Source organism: Schistocerca americana, chromosome 6 (assembly GCF_021461395.2).
Source record: "Schistocerca americana isolate TAMUIC-IGC-003095 chromosome 6, iqSchAmer2.1, whole genome shotgun sequence".
Lineage (NCBI taxonomy): Eukaryota > Metazoa > Arthropoda > Insecta > Orthoptera > Acrididae > Schistocerca > Schistocerca americana.
In genome coordinates, this window is record NC_060124.1 from 22,971,303 (window position 1) to 22,986,869 (window position 15,567).

Genomic DNA, 15,567 nt, shown 5'->3' on the forward strand with positions numbered 1-15,567 from the left:
ACTGCGACCTTCCTGACAGCAAATCACAAATCCAGTCGCACAACTGAGACGATACCCCATAGGCCCGCAGCTTGATTAGAAGTCGCTTGTGAGGAACGGTGTCAAAAGCTTTCTGGAAATCTAGAAATACGGGATCAACTTGAGATCCCTTGTCGATATCGGCCATTACTTCGTGCGAATAAAGAGCTAGCTGCGTTGCACAAGAACCATATTTTCTGAAACCATGCTGATTACGTATCAATACATGGTTCCCTTTGAGGTGATTCATAATGTTTGAATATAGTATATGCTCCAAAACCCTACTGCAAACCAGCATCAATGACATAGGTCTGTAGTTTGATGGATTACTCCTAACACCCTTCTTAAAAACTGGTGCGACCTGCGCAATTTTCCAATCTGTCGGTGAGTGAGCAGTTGTATATGATTGCAAATTAGGGAGCTATTGTGTCAGCATAATCTGAAAGGAACCTAATCGGTATACAATCTGGACCTGAAGACTTGCCCGTATCAAGCGATTTTAGTTGCTTCGCAACCCCTAAGATTTCTACTTCTAAGAAATTCATGCTAGCAGCTGTTCGTGTTTCAAATTCTGGAATATTCCATCCGTCTTCCCTGGTGAAGGAATTTCGGAAAACGGCGTTCAATAGCTCCGCTTTAGCGGCACAGTCATCGGTAACAGTACCATCGGCACTGCGCAGCGAAGGTATTGACTGCATCTTGCCACTTGTGTACTTTACATACGACCAGAATTTCTTCGGATTTTCTACCAAATTTTGAGACAATGTTTCATTGTGGAACCTATTAAAGGCATCTCTCATTGAAGTACGTGCCAAATTTCGCGCGTCTGTAAATTTTAGCCAATCTTCGGGATTTCGCGTCCTTCTGAACTTCACATGCTTTTTCCGTTGCCTCTGTAACAGTGTTCGGACCTGTTTTGTGTACCATGGGGGATCAGTTCCATCATCTCTTACCAATTTATGAGGTATGAATCTCTCAATTGCTGTTGCTACTATATCTTTGAATTTGAGCCACATCTCGTCTACATTTGTATAGTCAGTTCGGAAGGAATGGAGATTGTCTCTTAGGAAGGCTTCTAGTGACACTTTATCCGCTTTTTTAAATAAAATTATTTTGCGTTTGTTTCTGGTGGATTTGGAAGAAACGGTATTGAGCCTAGCTACAACGACCTTGTGATCACTAATCCCTGTATCAGTCATGATGCTCTCTATTAGCTCTGGATTGTTTGTGGCTAAGAGGTCAAGTGTGTTTTTGCAACCATTTACAATTCGCGTGGGTTCGTGCACTAACTACTCGAAATAATTTTTGGAGAAAGCATTTAGGACAACCTCGGAAGATGTTTTCTGCCTACCACCGGTTTTGAACAAGTATTTTTGACAATATATCAAGGGAAGGTTGAAGTCTCCACCAACTATAACCGTATGAGTGGGGTATTTATTTGTTACGAGACTCAAATTTTCTCTGAACTGTTCAGCGAGTATATCATTGGAGTCTGGGGGTCGGTAGAAGGAGCCAATTATTAATTTAGTTTGGCTCTTAAGTATAACCTCCACCCATACCAATTTGCACAGAGTATCTACTTCGACTTCACTACAAGGTAACCCACTACTGACAGACACAAACACTCCACCACCAATTCTGCCTAATCTATCTTTCCTGAACACCGTCTGAGACTTCGTAAAAATTTTTGCAGAACTTATCTCAGGCTTTAGCCAGCTTTCTGTACCTATAACGATTTCAGCTTCTGTGCTTTCTATTAGCGCTTGAAGCTCAGGGACTTTCCCAGCACAACTACAACAATTTACAACTACAATTCCGACTGTTCCTTGATCCAAGCACGTCCTGTATTTGCCATGCACCCTTTGAGATTGCAGCCCACCCTGTACTTTCCTGAGGCCTTCTAACCTAAAAAAACCCCCAGTCCACGCCACACAGCCTCCACTGCCCGTGTAGCCGCCAGCTGAGTATAGTGAACTCCTGACCTATTCAGCGGAACCCGAAACCCCACCACCATATGGCGCAAGTCAAGGAATCTGCAGCCAACACGGTCGCAAAACCGTCTGAGCCTCTGATTCAGACTCTCCACCCGGCTCTGCACCAAAGGTCCGCAGTCGGTTCTGTCAACGATGCTGCAGATGGTGAGCTCTGCCTTCATCTCGTAAGCAAGACCGGCAGCCTTCACCAAATCAGATAACCGCTGGAATCCAGGGAGAATTTCCTCCGATCCAAAGCGACACACATCATTAGTGCCGACATGTGCACCACCTGCAGCTGGTTGCACCCTGTGCTCCTCATGGCATCAGGAATGACTCCACCCGGAATGCACACGGAGTGCACACTGGATTTCTTCCCCTCCTTAGCTGCCACATCCCTAAGGGGCCCCATTACGCGCCTAACATTGGAGCTCCCAACTACCAATAAGCCCACCCTCTACGGTTGCCCGGACCTTGAAGGCTGAGAATCATCCTCTGAAACAGTGCAAGCAGCTGCATCTGGCTCAGCCAGAGACAGTACCTGAAACCTATTTGTCAGACACACCGGGGAGACTTTCTGATCAGCCTCCGGGGACGTCTTTTGCTGCCTGCCACGCCTTGGAACGACCTCCCAATCAACCACAGGCGAGGGCTCAGCCCCACTGTGGGCAGCAACTGGAGCAACCACAGCAGAAGACCGATCTGGGGATAGACGGGACAAGGTTGACATCCCCGTGATACCCAAGTCCGGCTCCCCACAGTGGTGCCCATCGGCAACAGCCTCAAGCTGCGCGACCAAAGTCAGCACCGCCTGCAATGTGAGCGAAGGGATGCCAACTCAGCCCTCATCCGAACACAGCAATCGCAGTCCCTGTCCATTCTAATCGATGTTGAACAACAGTTACTGAAACACGAGTCCGTGCCTAGATAATGCAAGGGAAACACGCAAGGAATGTATGAACTAACCTGTACAAATCCCTAACGACTGCACTACAATCTACCTGAATTTACGATTACAGTAACTGAAACTCGAAATTACACCTCGTATACGAAACTATGTAACAAATAAGTGAGCTAGGAGTATACGTCTCACTCACCGCTCAGATAATGCCTCTTTCATATCCTTAGGTGCATTTGAGCTGCTGTCTTGTTTCTATATATTATTGTTGTAGTCTTCAGTCTGACGATTGGTTTGATAGATTTCTACATGCTAGTTTATCCTGTGCAAGCTTCTTCATCTCCAGATAACTACCACAATTTACACTCCTTTGAATCTTGTTATGTTGTATTCAAGGCCTTTGTCTATGCTTCTAGCCATCACCCTCATCCCCCCCCCCCCCCAACACACGCGCACACACACACACACACACACACACACACACACACACACACTGTCTTTCATTTCCTAGCTGAGAATTTCTTTATGCCTCAGGGTGTGATCAATCGATCCCCTTTTGCGTTAAGTTGTGCCACTAATTTCTTTTTTCTCCAGTTAGATTCAGTATGTCATCATTTGTTCTTCAATCTACCCACCTAATTTTTCAGCATTTGTCAATAGCACCACATTATTATTCTCTTCATTTCTGCGTAAGACTACATTCCATACAAATACCTTCAGAAAACACTTCTTAATATTTAAATTTATACACAGTCCAGTCACATTAATGTGCCCCCCCACATGTGTTTGACATCAGTGTGCAATAACCACCCACAGATGGCGTTTAGCAGCTCTAACAGTGGAGGAAATATAACGTGTGTTGGGTGATGTGGTAAATGGTGCAGATGTTGCTGTAATATGGAAACAGAGATTTATTTGCATGCAAAACAGCATTTGCTTTCCGGTAAAGGATGGAAGCGGGGCAACTGTAGTGCACCACAAACCATAGATGTAAAGGGTGAATGACATCTGTGGAGATGTGCATGGGCTAATCACTCAGGTGAACCATCTACCAACAGTGTCTCCTCAATGACCGTTCAGCAAACATCACTATGTATTGGCCTCTGCAGCAGGCCTTTGGTTCATGCACCCATGCTGACTGCTGTTCATAAGCATCATAGACTGGAATTTGCATGCCAGTACTGCAACTGAATGTCCCCTGAATGCCAGTAGAGGGCCTTTTCAGATGAATCATGTTTTTATGTTCCATTGGTGTTGTACATCTGGAAGCGAACAGCCTGTATCAATCGTCAGAAGGACCCAGGCAGAAGAAGGGAGTGTTATGATCTTGGGAATGTTTGCATGGCATTTCCTGGGTGATCTCATCATTGTAAATAGCACAGTGGATCAACACAAATATGCATCTATCCTTACAGACCACGTTCACTCCTACTTACAGTTTTTTTTTCCCCTCGGCGCAATGGCATCTACCAGCAGGACAATGGAACATGTCACACAGCATGCAGTGTACATACATGGTTCAAAGAACACCGGAATGAATTTACCGCACTGGCCCAGATTTAAACACAATTGAGAATCTGTGGGACCATCTCAGAACCTTGTGCAGCTGGCCATGGCACTGGAGTCGGCATGTCTTCCGTTCCCTGTCAGTATCTTCCAGAACCTCACTGACTCTCTTCCTGCACGCCTCACAGCAGTTCGTGCAGCAAAAGTTGGTTGTTCAGGCTTTTGACAGATGGTCACATTAATGTGACTGGATATTGTATTCAGTATTAACACTTTCTTTTCTTTTCATTCTTGTTTGCTTTCAGTCTTTCTTCTCATTGTCATTCCATATCTTATCTCTACATCAATAATTATCAGTTATTTTGCTGCCCAAATTACAAAAAGCGTCTACTACTTCTAGTGTCTCATTTACTGATTACTTCCTCTGTCATTGTCTGATTTAATTTGACTACATCCCATTACTTCTTACTTTTGTTAATGTTCATCTTAAAAGCAGTCTGTTCAACTGCATTCTGTTCAATTGTTCTTCCAAATCCTCTGCCATATCTGGTAGAATTACGATGACAACAGCAACACTCAAAGTTTTTATTTTATTTATTTATTTGTTCCTGCACTTTTAACTACCTTTCCAAATTTGTCCCTGGTTTCCTTCACAGGTTACTGACTGTACAGATAGACTAATGCTGGGGATAGGCAACTGCTTTGTCTCACTCCCTTCTCAGCTACTGCCTTCTCTTCATGTCTAGTTTATGTACAAGTTTTATAGAACTTTTTATTCACTGTATTTTACTGCTGCAATTTTCAGAATTACAAAGAGTGCATTCCAGCAAACATTGTCAAATGCTTCCTGTAAGTCTACAAATGCTATAAATGTAGTTTTGTCTTTCTTTAACCTACCTTCTAAGATAGGTCACAGAGTCAGTATTGCCTTGCATATTCCTACATTTCTCAGGAATGCATACTGATCTTCCCTAAGGTCAGCTTCAAGCAGTTTTCCCATAAATAATTCATGTCAGCATTTTGCAACCATGACTTATTAATCTGATAGTTCAGTAATACTCACACATGTCAGCAGCTGATTTCTTTGTGATCAGAACTATTACATTCTTGTTGAAGTCTCATATATCTTGCACATCAAGTGGTATAATTTTGTCATGGGTAACTCACCCAAGGATACCAGCAGTTCTGAGGAAATGTTGTCTGCTCCAGTGGTCTTATTTCAGCTTAGGTCTTACAGTGCTCTGTCAAATTTTTCTCACTGTATCATATCTCCCATCTCGTCTTCATCTGCATTCTCTCAATTTTTTATAATAATGCTTTCGAGTTCATTTACCTTGTATAGCCCTTCTATATATCCCTTCCAGCTTTCTTTTCTTTGCTTAGTACTGGCTTTCCATCTAAGCTCTCGATATTCACACAACTGCTTCTCTTTGCTCCAAAGGCCTCTTTAATTTTCCTACAGGCAGTATCTCTCCATCAGTTATGCATGGTTCTATACACTTGTGTTTGTCCTCTAGCCATGCCTTCTTAACTATTTTGCACTTTCTGTCAATCTCATTTTTTTAGACACCTGAATTCTCTTTCATCTGCTTCATTTTTATACTTTCTCCTCTCATTGGCTGTATTCAGTATCTCCTGTGGTACCCACCAATTTCTAGTAGATCTTGTCTCTTTACCTATTTGATCCTGCCTTCAGTATTTCATCTCTCAAAGCCACCAATTCATCTTCTACTGCATTCCTTTTCCCTGTTTCAGTCATTGTCTAATGCTCCCCTGAAACTCTAAACAACCTCCAGTTCTTTCAACTTTACATTTCATAACCAATAAAATTTGTGGTCAGAGTCTACATCTCCCCCTGGTGACATCCTACAGTTTAACATCTGGATCCAAAATCTCTGTCTCAGCATTATGTAATAGATCTGAAGACTTCCAGTGTCTCCAGGACTCTTCCAGGTATACAGTCTTCTTTCATGATTCTGAAACCAAATGTTAGCTACAATTAAATTATGCTCTTTGCAAAATTCTAACAGACAGATTTCTCCTTCATTCATTTCCTCCTGTCCATGTTCTTCTGCTATTTTTCCTTCTCTTCCTTTTACTATTATTGAATTCCAGTCCCCTGTCATAAAGAAGTTTTCCTTTCCCTTAATTATTTGAATATTTCCTTTTATCTCATCATACATTATTTGAATCTAGCTAGGTGGCATATGAACTTCTGCTAATAGTGGCGAGTGTTGGCTACCTGTCTGTCTTGGCTCTGATAATGCATCCAATATTCTGTTTGTAGTACATGACCCACATCCTACTTTTTATTCATTATTAGACCTACTCTTGCATTACCCCTATTTGATTTTGTGTTTATAACAATGTATTCACCTGACCAGAAATCCTGTTCATCCTACTACTGAACTACACCATTTCCCACTATCTGCTTTCGTTTTTAGATTTTCTCTGCTACCTACCCACTTACAGGATGTAACATTCCATGCTTTGTTCTGTAGAATACCGTTTTAAGTTTTTCCTGATGTCATCCTCCTGAGTAGTCCCCACCTGGACATCCAAATGGGGACCTATTTTACTTCCACATTATTTTACACAAGACGATTCCATCATCATAAAACCACACCATAGAGCTGCATGCCCTTGGGAGAAGTAACGGCTGTAGTTTTCCTCTTGCTTTCAGCCATTCACACAACCACCACAGCAAGGCCATGTTGGCTGGTGTTATGAGGCCAGATCAGTTGATCATCAATACTGTTACCCCTGCAACTACCAAAAAGGCTGCTGCCCCTCGTCAGGAGCTATTATGTGTGTATGGCTTCTCCTCAGATACCCCTCCATTGTGGTTGCACCTACGGTACAGCTATCACTGAGGCAAGCAAGCCATCTTACCCCAGCAATGTCCATGGTTCATCAGGGTCATCATTGATAAAATAATGCTATTTCTAATATTTGCAATGTGACATCCCGCACATCCACCTTCTCTACATGCTCCCCAAAATCCACAAACCCAACAATCCTGTCTGCCCCATTGTGGCTACGAACCCACCTACCCATCTTTCCCTGCCCCTCTCCTTTTTTTTGCTCAATTTTCCCCACCTTCCTGCCCCACAGCCTCCTGACACTGTGCCAGTTGGCATTCTAATCCCTGCACACTCCACCAGACAGTGCTCCTTTCTCTCTCCCCCCCCCCCCCCCCCCCTCACCCCTCCACCGATACATGGCAGGTATTCCTTTATCTTCCCCAGCCCTTCAAGATTGCTGTTTCCATTCCATGTGATACTAGCATTCTGGTTCAAGCTGCTGGTGTTGGCAGTCATGTGTGCATGAGGTGTGCTTATTTGTGTGAATAAATGGTGTGTGTTTCTTTTTCTGATGAAGGCTGTGGCCAAAGTTTGGGTGTAAATGTCTTTTAATTGCACCTGTCTGAAACTTTACATGTCATCTTTACAGTAAGTAGCAATCTATCTTTTCCTACATTGTTGCTATTCCAACCTGGAGTTTTTGTTGTTTTATTTCTAACATCTGACAACTTCTTCCAATAAGCAATCAACCATTTGAAGAATGATTCATCTAGATGCTATAAAGTAAGCAATGGCCTTGGATTTATTGAAGAAAATCCCAAAGGAAAATCTTGAAAACTACTGTCTCTCACCTCCCAATACTTACAAGCCTTTATTGAAAGACATTTTAATACTAAAATTTAAAATTTCATGCAGAACTTTAATGTCATCACAGTAATTCAGTTTCAGTTCCAGAAAGGCGAAAGTGTGGTCAGTCAAAGATTTTGTAAAACATATTTATGTTTAGACAAGTCCCAAAAGGATACAGGAATCTTGTGTAACCTCTTAATGGCATTTCTTTGTGTAAACCACTCACTATCGCTTTGGAAATTAGAAATATACAGAATCATACATGTTTATCTAACATTGTTCAGACAGTATTGCACGGAAGCAAAACGAAAAAATCTGTCACTGTTGCACTAAGGTGCCAAGTATGTAAACATAAAAATTTTCAATCATGTTCCCACTGAGTTTAAAAACTTAAGGAATAGTGACTCTCTTTACAGAAACCACGCCATCACTCTCGAATCATTCATTCAATGCTGGTGGGAAATTTGTGGAAGAGAGCTTGCCAAAGAAAAGACAGGACAAGTATTTTAAGTAAATCAGGTTATTTTCAATCAGCCATTGTGTAGTGTGGATATTATTATTGTATACATACTGGTGAACTGATTGCCCAGTCATATAACAACATCTGTGCTTACCAAACTGCTCTCAACATGTCACTACTGAAGAATGAAAAGGGTAATTTGTGAAATATTAACATAAAGATTTTATTTAGATCATTCAGGCACTATGTGGTCTTCTTCTTCATTTTTTTGTGCCATCCCATTGGATTGGGGTCCATATTTTGGGTCAATGCACACCATTTTTTACGGTCTACTGCTTCCTGTGATTTACGCTTCTTGATCTTAGATCTACATTTATGTTGTCTAACCACCATAATTTAGACCTTCCATGTTGTCTCTGGCCTTCTGCAGTGAGATGATAGGCTGAGCTGATGACCGAGGTGGGGCTACTCCATTGTTGTATTGTCGATGTGATTGACCAGGCAAATGCCTAATGATCTTCTGAGTATCCACTTTTGCATGACACAGTGTGTTAAGTGCTCAGCGCTTCTGACTATGGCCCAGCTCTTGGTTCCAGCAAAAGTGTCGGACAGTCCTGCAAGCATCACACCAAGCAGCTGGTGCTTTTGTACATAATTTTTATTTTATCACTTAACTGATTGCCTAGTTGTATGACACCAAATATGTGAAGAGTAAAGATAATAACCATTTATTGTTATTTGCAAACCTGTAGCATCTGTTGAGTATTAAACTGTAATGGAGTACACGAGATCTGGTCAAAAAATTCCGGAACATTCACAATTTCACACCAAAAGTGTGTTGTAGCGAAATGCAGTTGGCATCCCTACAGACACCTGTGTTTAATGTGTAATTGACGGAAGTTTCATTGTAATATGTCTGGAAGTTATTGTTCAGTGCTGTATTGAGAAGAACGTTGTGTCGCACAGTTTGCAAATTTTGAGATGGCGAGTTATAGGAGCAACATGTCTGCATTAAATTTTGTGTGCAACTCAATAAAAATTTACAGACACACATCAAATGATGCAGGAAACTTATGATGGTGAGTGCTTAAGCCATACTTGGTGTTACGAGTGGTTCACAAGGTTTAAAAGTGGCCAGACAGAAGTTAAAGATGACCCTTGTTCAGGACGCCCTTTGAAGTCTACTGACAACACTTATGTCAGGAATGTCATTGAAACTGTGTGCCAGTCGAAGAATGACTGTCCGAGAGATTGCAGAAGAATGTAACATTTCAATTTGATAGCGCTGTGAAATCCTGACACAGCATCTTGGAATGCATCACTTTGCCACCAAGTTCATTCCACAGTTCATGAGTGAAGACCACAAAGGCCTTCACCTAGCAATCTTTGAAGAGCTGTTGGATTACACAAATGAGAACAAGATGTTCCTTACGAGAATCATAACTGGTGATGAGACGTGGGTCTATGGTAATGACATTGAAACCAAGGTTCAATCTTCACAATGGATCAGAAAAGGTTCTCCAAGACCAAAAAAAGCTTGTCAGATCAGGTCAAATGTCAAAGCCAAGCTGATAGTTTCTTTGACTTTGAAGGATTAGTTCAGCGTGAATTTGTGCCACAGAAACAAACTGCTAATCGATGGTACTATCGGGATGTGTTATGATGCCTGTGAGAAAATGTGAGAAGGGAATGGCTTAAAATGTGGTGAGAAAATTCACGGCTCTTGCATCACGATAACACATCAGCACATTCATCCCTATTGGTGCTGAAAGGATGAAGACTTGCAATGACAGACGAGATAAAAGAAGAGTCACAATTGGCACTTCCCCCTACTCCAGTAAGAGGCATACCAAAGACTGCTTTGGGAAGTGGAAACGGCATTGGAAGTGGTATATCAGTTGTGGAGGAGAGTATTTCGAAGAAGACCATGCACAATAAGTAAAACATAAGCACAGAAAAATATTGTGGACAAAATTCCTGAATTTTTTGACCTCGTAGACATAAATATATGTACGGTAATCATAAAATTGATGTGTCTCATAAACATATTATAGTCAATGGTGCACATTGCCCTGTGAGTTATCATATGTTATTTTTGGTTTTACTGGGTTGTAGGATGTAATGCTAATTCGCCTCCTCATGGATATAATTCCACAATGCACACTACATGAAATAGCACTACCAGTCCATCTGAGATTTTCTGGCAACATAGCATAGAAACAGTAAAAAAAATAGGCTCTTCTGAGAGCCCACCAATCAGAAATATTAGACCATCATTCTAATTTTGCCACATAAACGTAGAAATGATAGGCAGAGCTAAAAACTAAAAGTGATTGCTTCTACAACAAGATTGATTACCTCAGAAATCTAATAAACCCCCTCAGAGAATGAACATTGGTTCAGCAGATCACAATACATTCCTGGATACTAGTACAACTACACATATTGAATATCTACTTACAACAACAATGACCATGTGCATCTGGTCATCTGCAATTCAGGTAACAACATATGTAAAAATACATATATCATCATCTTGAATGTTGGCAAGGCACTGGCAACAACATGGGCAGATATATAGCTTCGAGTACAACAAGTGCTGCTGTTTACAATGGAGACTTCAGCAGTTACCACATGCAACAGAAAGATAACACCCCAAGCTGCACAACTAGGCTACCAAATATGAGTTACTACTTGTACTTAATCCCAAGAATGGGAACAATGGAATAACAATCTGTTTAATTGATGTACTTGAAGAATGGCATATGTATATAGTTTTAACATTTTTATATTTATGTGCAGCAAATTCTTTAATCATATGGTTATAATAGAGGGAAACATTCCACGTAGGAAATATATATCTAAAAACAAAGATGATGTGACTTACCAAATGAAAGTGCTGGCAGGTCGACAGACACACAAACAAACACAAACATACACACAAAATCCAAGCTTTCGCAACAAACTGTTGCCTCATCAGGAAAGAGGGAAGGAGAGGGAAAGACGAAAGGATGTGGGTTTTAAGGGAGAGGGTAAGGAGTCATTCCAATCCCGGGAGCGGAAAGACTTACCTTAGGGGGAAAAAAAGGACGGGTATACACTCGCACACACACACACACACACACACACACACACACACACACACACACATATCCATCCATATGTGTGTGTGTGTGTGTGTGTGTGTGTGTGTGTGTGTGTGTGTGTGTGTGCGCGCGAGTGTATACCCGTCCTTTTTTCCCCCTAAGGTAAGTCTTTCCGCTCCCGGGATTGGAATGACTCCTTACCCTCTCCCTTAAAACCCACATCCTTTCGTCTTTCCCTCTCCTTCCCTCTTTCCTGATGAGGCAACAGTTTGTTGCGAAAGCTTGAATTTTGTGTGTATGTTTGTGTGTCTGTCGACCTGCCAGCACTTTCATTTGGTAAGTCACATCATCTTTGTTTTTAGATATAAATTCTTTAATCAGTTTTAAGAAACTAGTCAATTTATGGTGTATGAGAGGGAGAGCGGACAGTCTTTTAAGACATGCATACATCTTCAATAACAACCTTCCATGGAATGAATATGAAAGTAAAATTTAATTTGCCATTAATACTACAGAGGTATTATACCACATTAGACAGTAATTTACAATTCAAATTCCAGGCACAAATTTTATCCCAGCTGCAGTGCTCTCATATATAGCAGTCAACATATAGACTGATTATTATCAAAAACATGAAAATGACTGCAGCAGCACACGATTGTGGAGTAGGAGTTGCAAGTTAAATATATTGAAAGGCAACGTAGTGCAGTTGCTGAAAAGTCATCAGCTTGCTGCAGTGCCTCTTTCACTGCTGTAATGTTTCTCCCAGGAAAAAAAAAACTAACATATCTTCTGGTTAATATTTGTGCCTATAGAGTATTTTTAAGGTGAAAATAGCAAATAAGGCACCTCAAGAGTTCCATACTTCTGCCTACTATATTTCCTCTTACATCGCAAATGGGGAGGGGGGTAGACTGAAAAGTATCAGTACAGAATTTTTGCCAACTACCCTCATATGATTCTTACGTATTTTAAAGATCTTTCTCCCATTTTTAGATCATTGTCTTACCCCATCTTCCTACCCTCCCCCCAGTGGTCACAATCCTCTTCACAGTAATATGTTTCATGCTTCCCTGAATTGTTTTCCTCCCTTTGTTACAGCAACTGTTTCTTATGAAAGGAATACTGAGGAATTAGTTTTCTTTTCAAAGATATAGTGAGGGAGATGATTTAGGACATCAGGATGAAAATTTCATTATAAAAGACAAAGGTTTTTTAATGTCAACGTATTTATTTCTTTTAACTGTAAATACCACAAACCTGCTAAGCTCTTCGTTATAAAAATACAATAAAATGCAAGAAGTAAACAAGCAGGAAGTAGTGTTATTTCTGTATCTATAGCCGTAGCCCACAGCAAAAGGACCACAAAAATATTAATTACACACAAGAAGTTTATGAGATTATAAGGTACAACAGAATATCTTTAACAAAAAAAATAAACATTCCACAAATACACAAGAGGTGAATTCAGAGTGGACTGGACACTTTTGTTCATTCTGCGGGAGGAACACAGAACCTGTGAGCTGGAGAGCTTACTCACAGGATTGCCGAGTTCCTCACCACATAACTACAGAATTCCTCCCTTACGTTCAGAGTGTTCCACTCCTCTGGACATAACACAGGAATTCATGTACACAGAACAAAATCTTTTCCACAGAGCCACCTCTTCACATAAAATTTGCAAATACAAACAAAACAAAAGGAAATACAAGCTTCACAGCTATCCCCTGATATACAGAAAGCGATTCTCATTTATAAAAAAGTATCATCCTTCAAATACCAAATATTACAATAGGTGCACGTCTTTTTTTGCGTCTTCATATTCATTAAGAATATCATCCTTTATGTACAATAACAATTACAGAATTATTTTACAATATATAATCAATCGCTGAATTTACTTTCGACATTAAGTAACAATTGCTACCAGGAACAAAGTTCTGTAAAAAAATAATTTTATAAGCACATGGAAAGAAGCTTATCAGATCAACATGAAGATAAATGATCTATTTATAAACTAACAGGAAATATCATTGTAACATAAATGCAAGTTGGAAATGAATCATTGCATAATGATCCGTAACGTATCTTGGCATCTGCTTTGCAGAGAAACAGCAGTATACTAATAAAGTCTTTTAGCGACAGATTAAGTACCTTGATGACCCTTATATCAAACTGACTTTTCTGTCATAAAGTCAATCTCATCAAGAAAAATCTGGGAGTATTAACATGGAAGAAAGCAGTACAATATTCAAGCTAGAGTTACTATTCAGTCTATTTTCCTTTGAGAAAATTTATACATTCTCTTGATAAAAATAGAAGTTCTATGTTTATAATTAAATTGGCTTCCAAAGATTTTTTCAGGTGTTACAGTTCTTGCTCAGTAAGACAAAACATCTCCACAAGAGACTCCTAAAGGTCACAAACCTTCAATTTTGTACCTGAAGATACACAAACATATTTTACAATCTGGCATCTGTAACAGATTACCAGCAGCCCTAACTTATCAGCTGTACAATCGGAACCGATATCCATGGAAGTACTTAGTATTAATACAATTTTATTAAGAAAGATTCTTTTCTTAATTTATACAGGTGGTGGCCCATTAGGATAGCGGAGCATTGGCTCCAGGCCACGTGCAAATGTATTGCTCAGGTTGCAAGCATAGTCTTCTTCACCTGTTGGAACCAGAGATGCAACTCCTAATAACAGTAGCATCAGTGCCTGGATGGGCAATGATGCACGTATGACACGGCCGAGAAACCGGTATCCACGTGTAAGTACACTTGTGTCCATGTCCGTGTCACTGTAAAGTGTAAAAATAAAGTGTTAGTTTATTTCATACCTGTGCCACTGAAATATTTTGTTGTGTGAAAACTGAAGGGGTAAAACATACACACTGATATGAAACTTCCTGGCAGATTAAAACTGTGTACTGGACCAAGACTCGAACTCGGGACCTCCGCCTTTCACGGGCAAGTGCTCTACCAACTGAGCTACCCAAGCACGACTCACACCCCATCCTCACAGCTTTACTTCTGCCAGTACTTTGTCTCCTACCTTCCAAACTTACAGAAGCTCTCCTGCGAATTATGCAGAACTAGCGCTCCTGAAAGAAAGGATATTGCGGAGACATGGCTTAGCCACAGCCTGGGAGATGTTCCCATACCAACTGACACTCAATGGCAGTAAAAAGGGTGTACTTCTAAATCAATAGCATTTAAACAACAATATAAAAATAATAAAACAACTGATCTGTCCAAGCCTATTTTTGCTACATAACAAGAGACCTTCACTCTTATGAAAAGCAAATATGAAATTTTATTTCAACATTCAAGTATTTTGCACTAATGGGATCCTACCCCTTTTACAGCAATGCTCCCAGTCACCATTCCTTGCCATCTCCAGTTTTAATCTCAGGACATATCTCAAAGTAATTGCTTGCGCTATATCTTCAATGATGCCATTGTATTAGAGTTGGAAAGAACAAATGGAATAGTGTGTTATCTGAATGCACATTCAGGATGCAGACCCCCAAGGAATAAGAAAGGAGAATTATGCATGCTGTATAAACAAATTAAGAGAGTTTTTATTTGGTATTATGTCAAAGATATGCAGAGGAACTCAGAGCTGTCCCAACATTTACTTAAATATAAATATCCAAGGGGGGGAAAACACACACACACACACACACACACACACACACACACACACACACACAAATGTGAAGACATCAGTAATTTGACTATTTATAGTGTTATGCTATATTTGATCTGCACTGCACTGAAGATGTGTTTTAATCTGTACACAATATTCTACACAACATTGTTGTCATTTCATAAACATTTCATCAATGAATTAGATACTTATGGTTCTGTAAAGGATACTGGCATCTTTTTCTTCAGTCTTCAGTTAAAATATAAATTTCCAAACAGTTTTAACCATGACAGATATAAATATTTAAAAATTACAA

At 40.3% G+C, this 15,567-nt stretch overlaps 1 protein-coding gene across 1 annotated transcript in view; it reads right to left on the reverse strand.

Annotated features, from left to right (window-relative positions):
• Window positions 1–12,805: 12,805 nt before the first annotated feature.
• LOC124619377 (nesprin-1) overlaps window positions 12,806–15,567 on the reverse strand; it is a 635,455-nt gene continuing 632,693 nt past the window's right edge. The window contains exon 137 of the mRNA XM_047145705.1: window positions 12,806–14,400. Coding sequence (XP_047001661.1) covers window positions 14,181–14,400 — 220 coding nt within the window. The 3' untranslated portion in view covers window positions 12,806–14,180. The remainder of the gene's footprint in view (window positions 14,401–15,567) is intronic.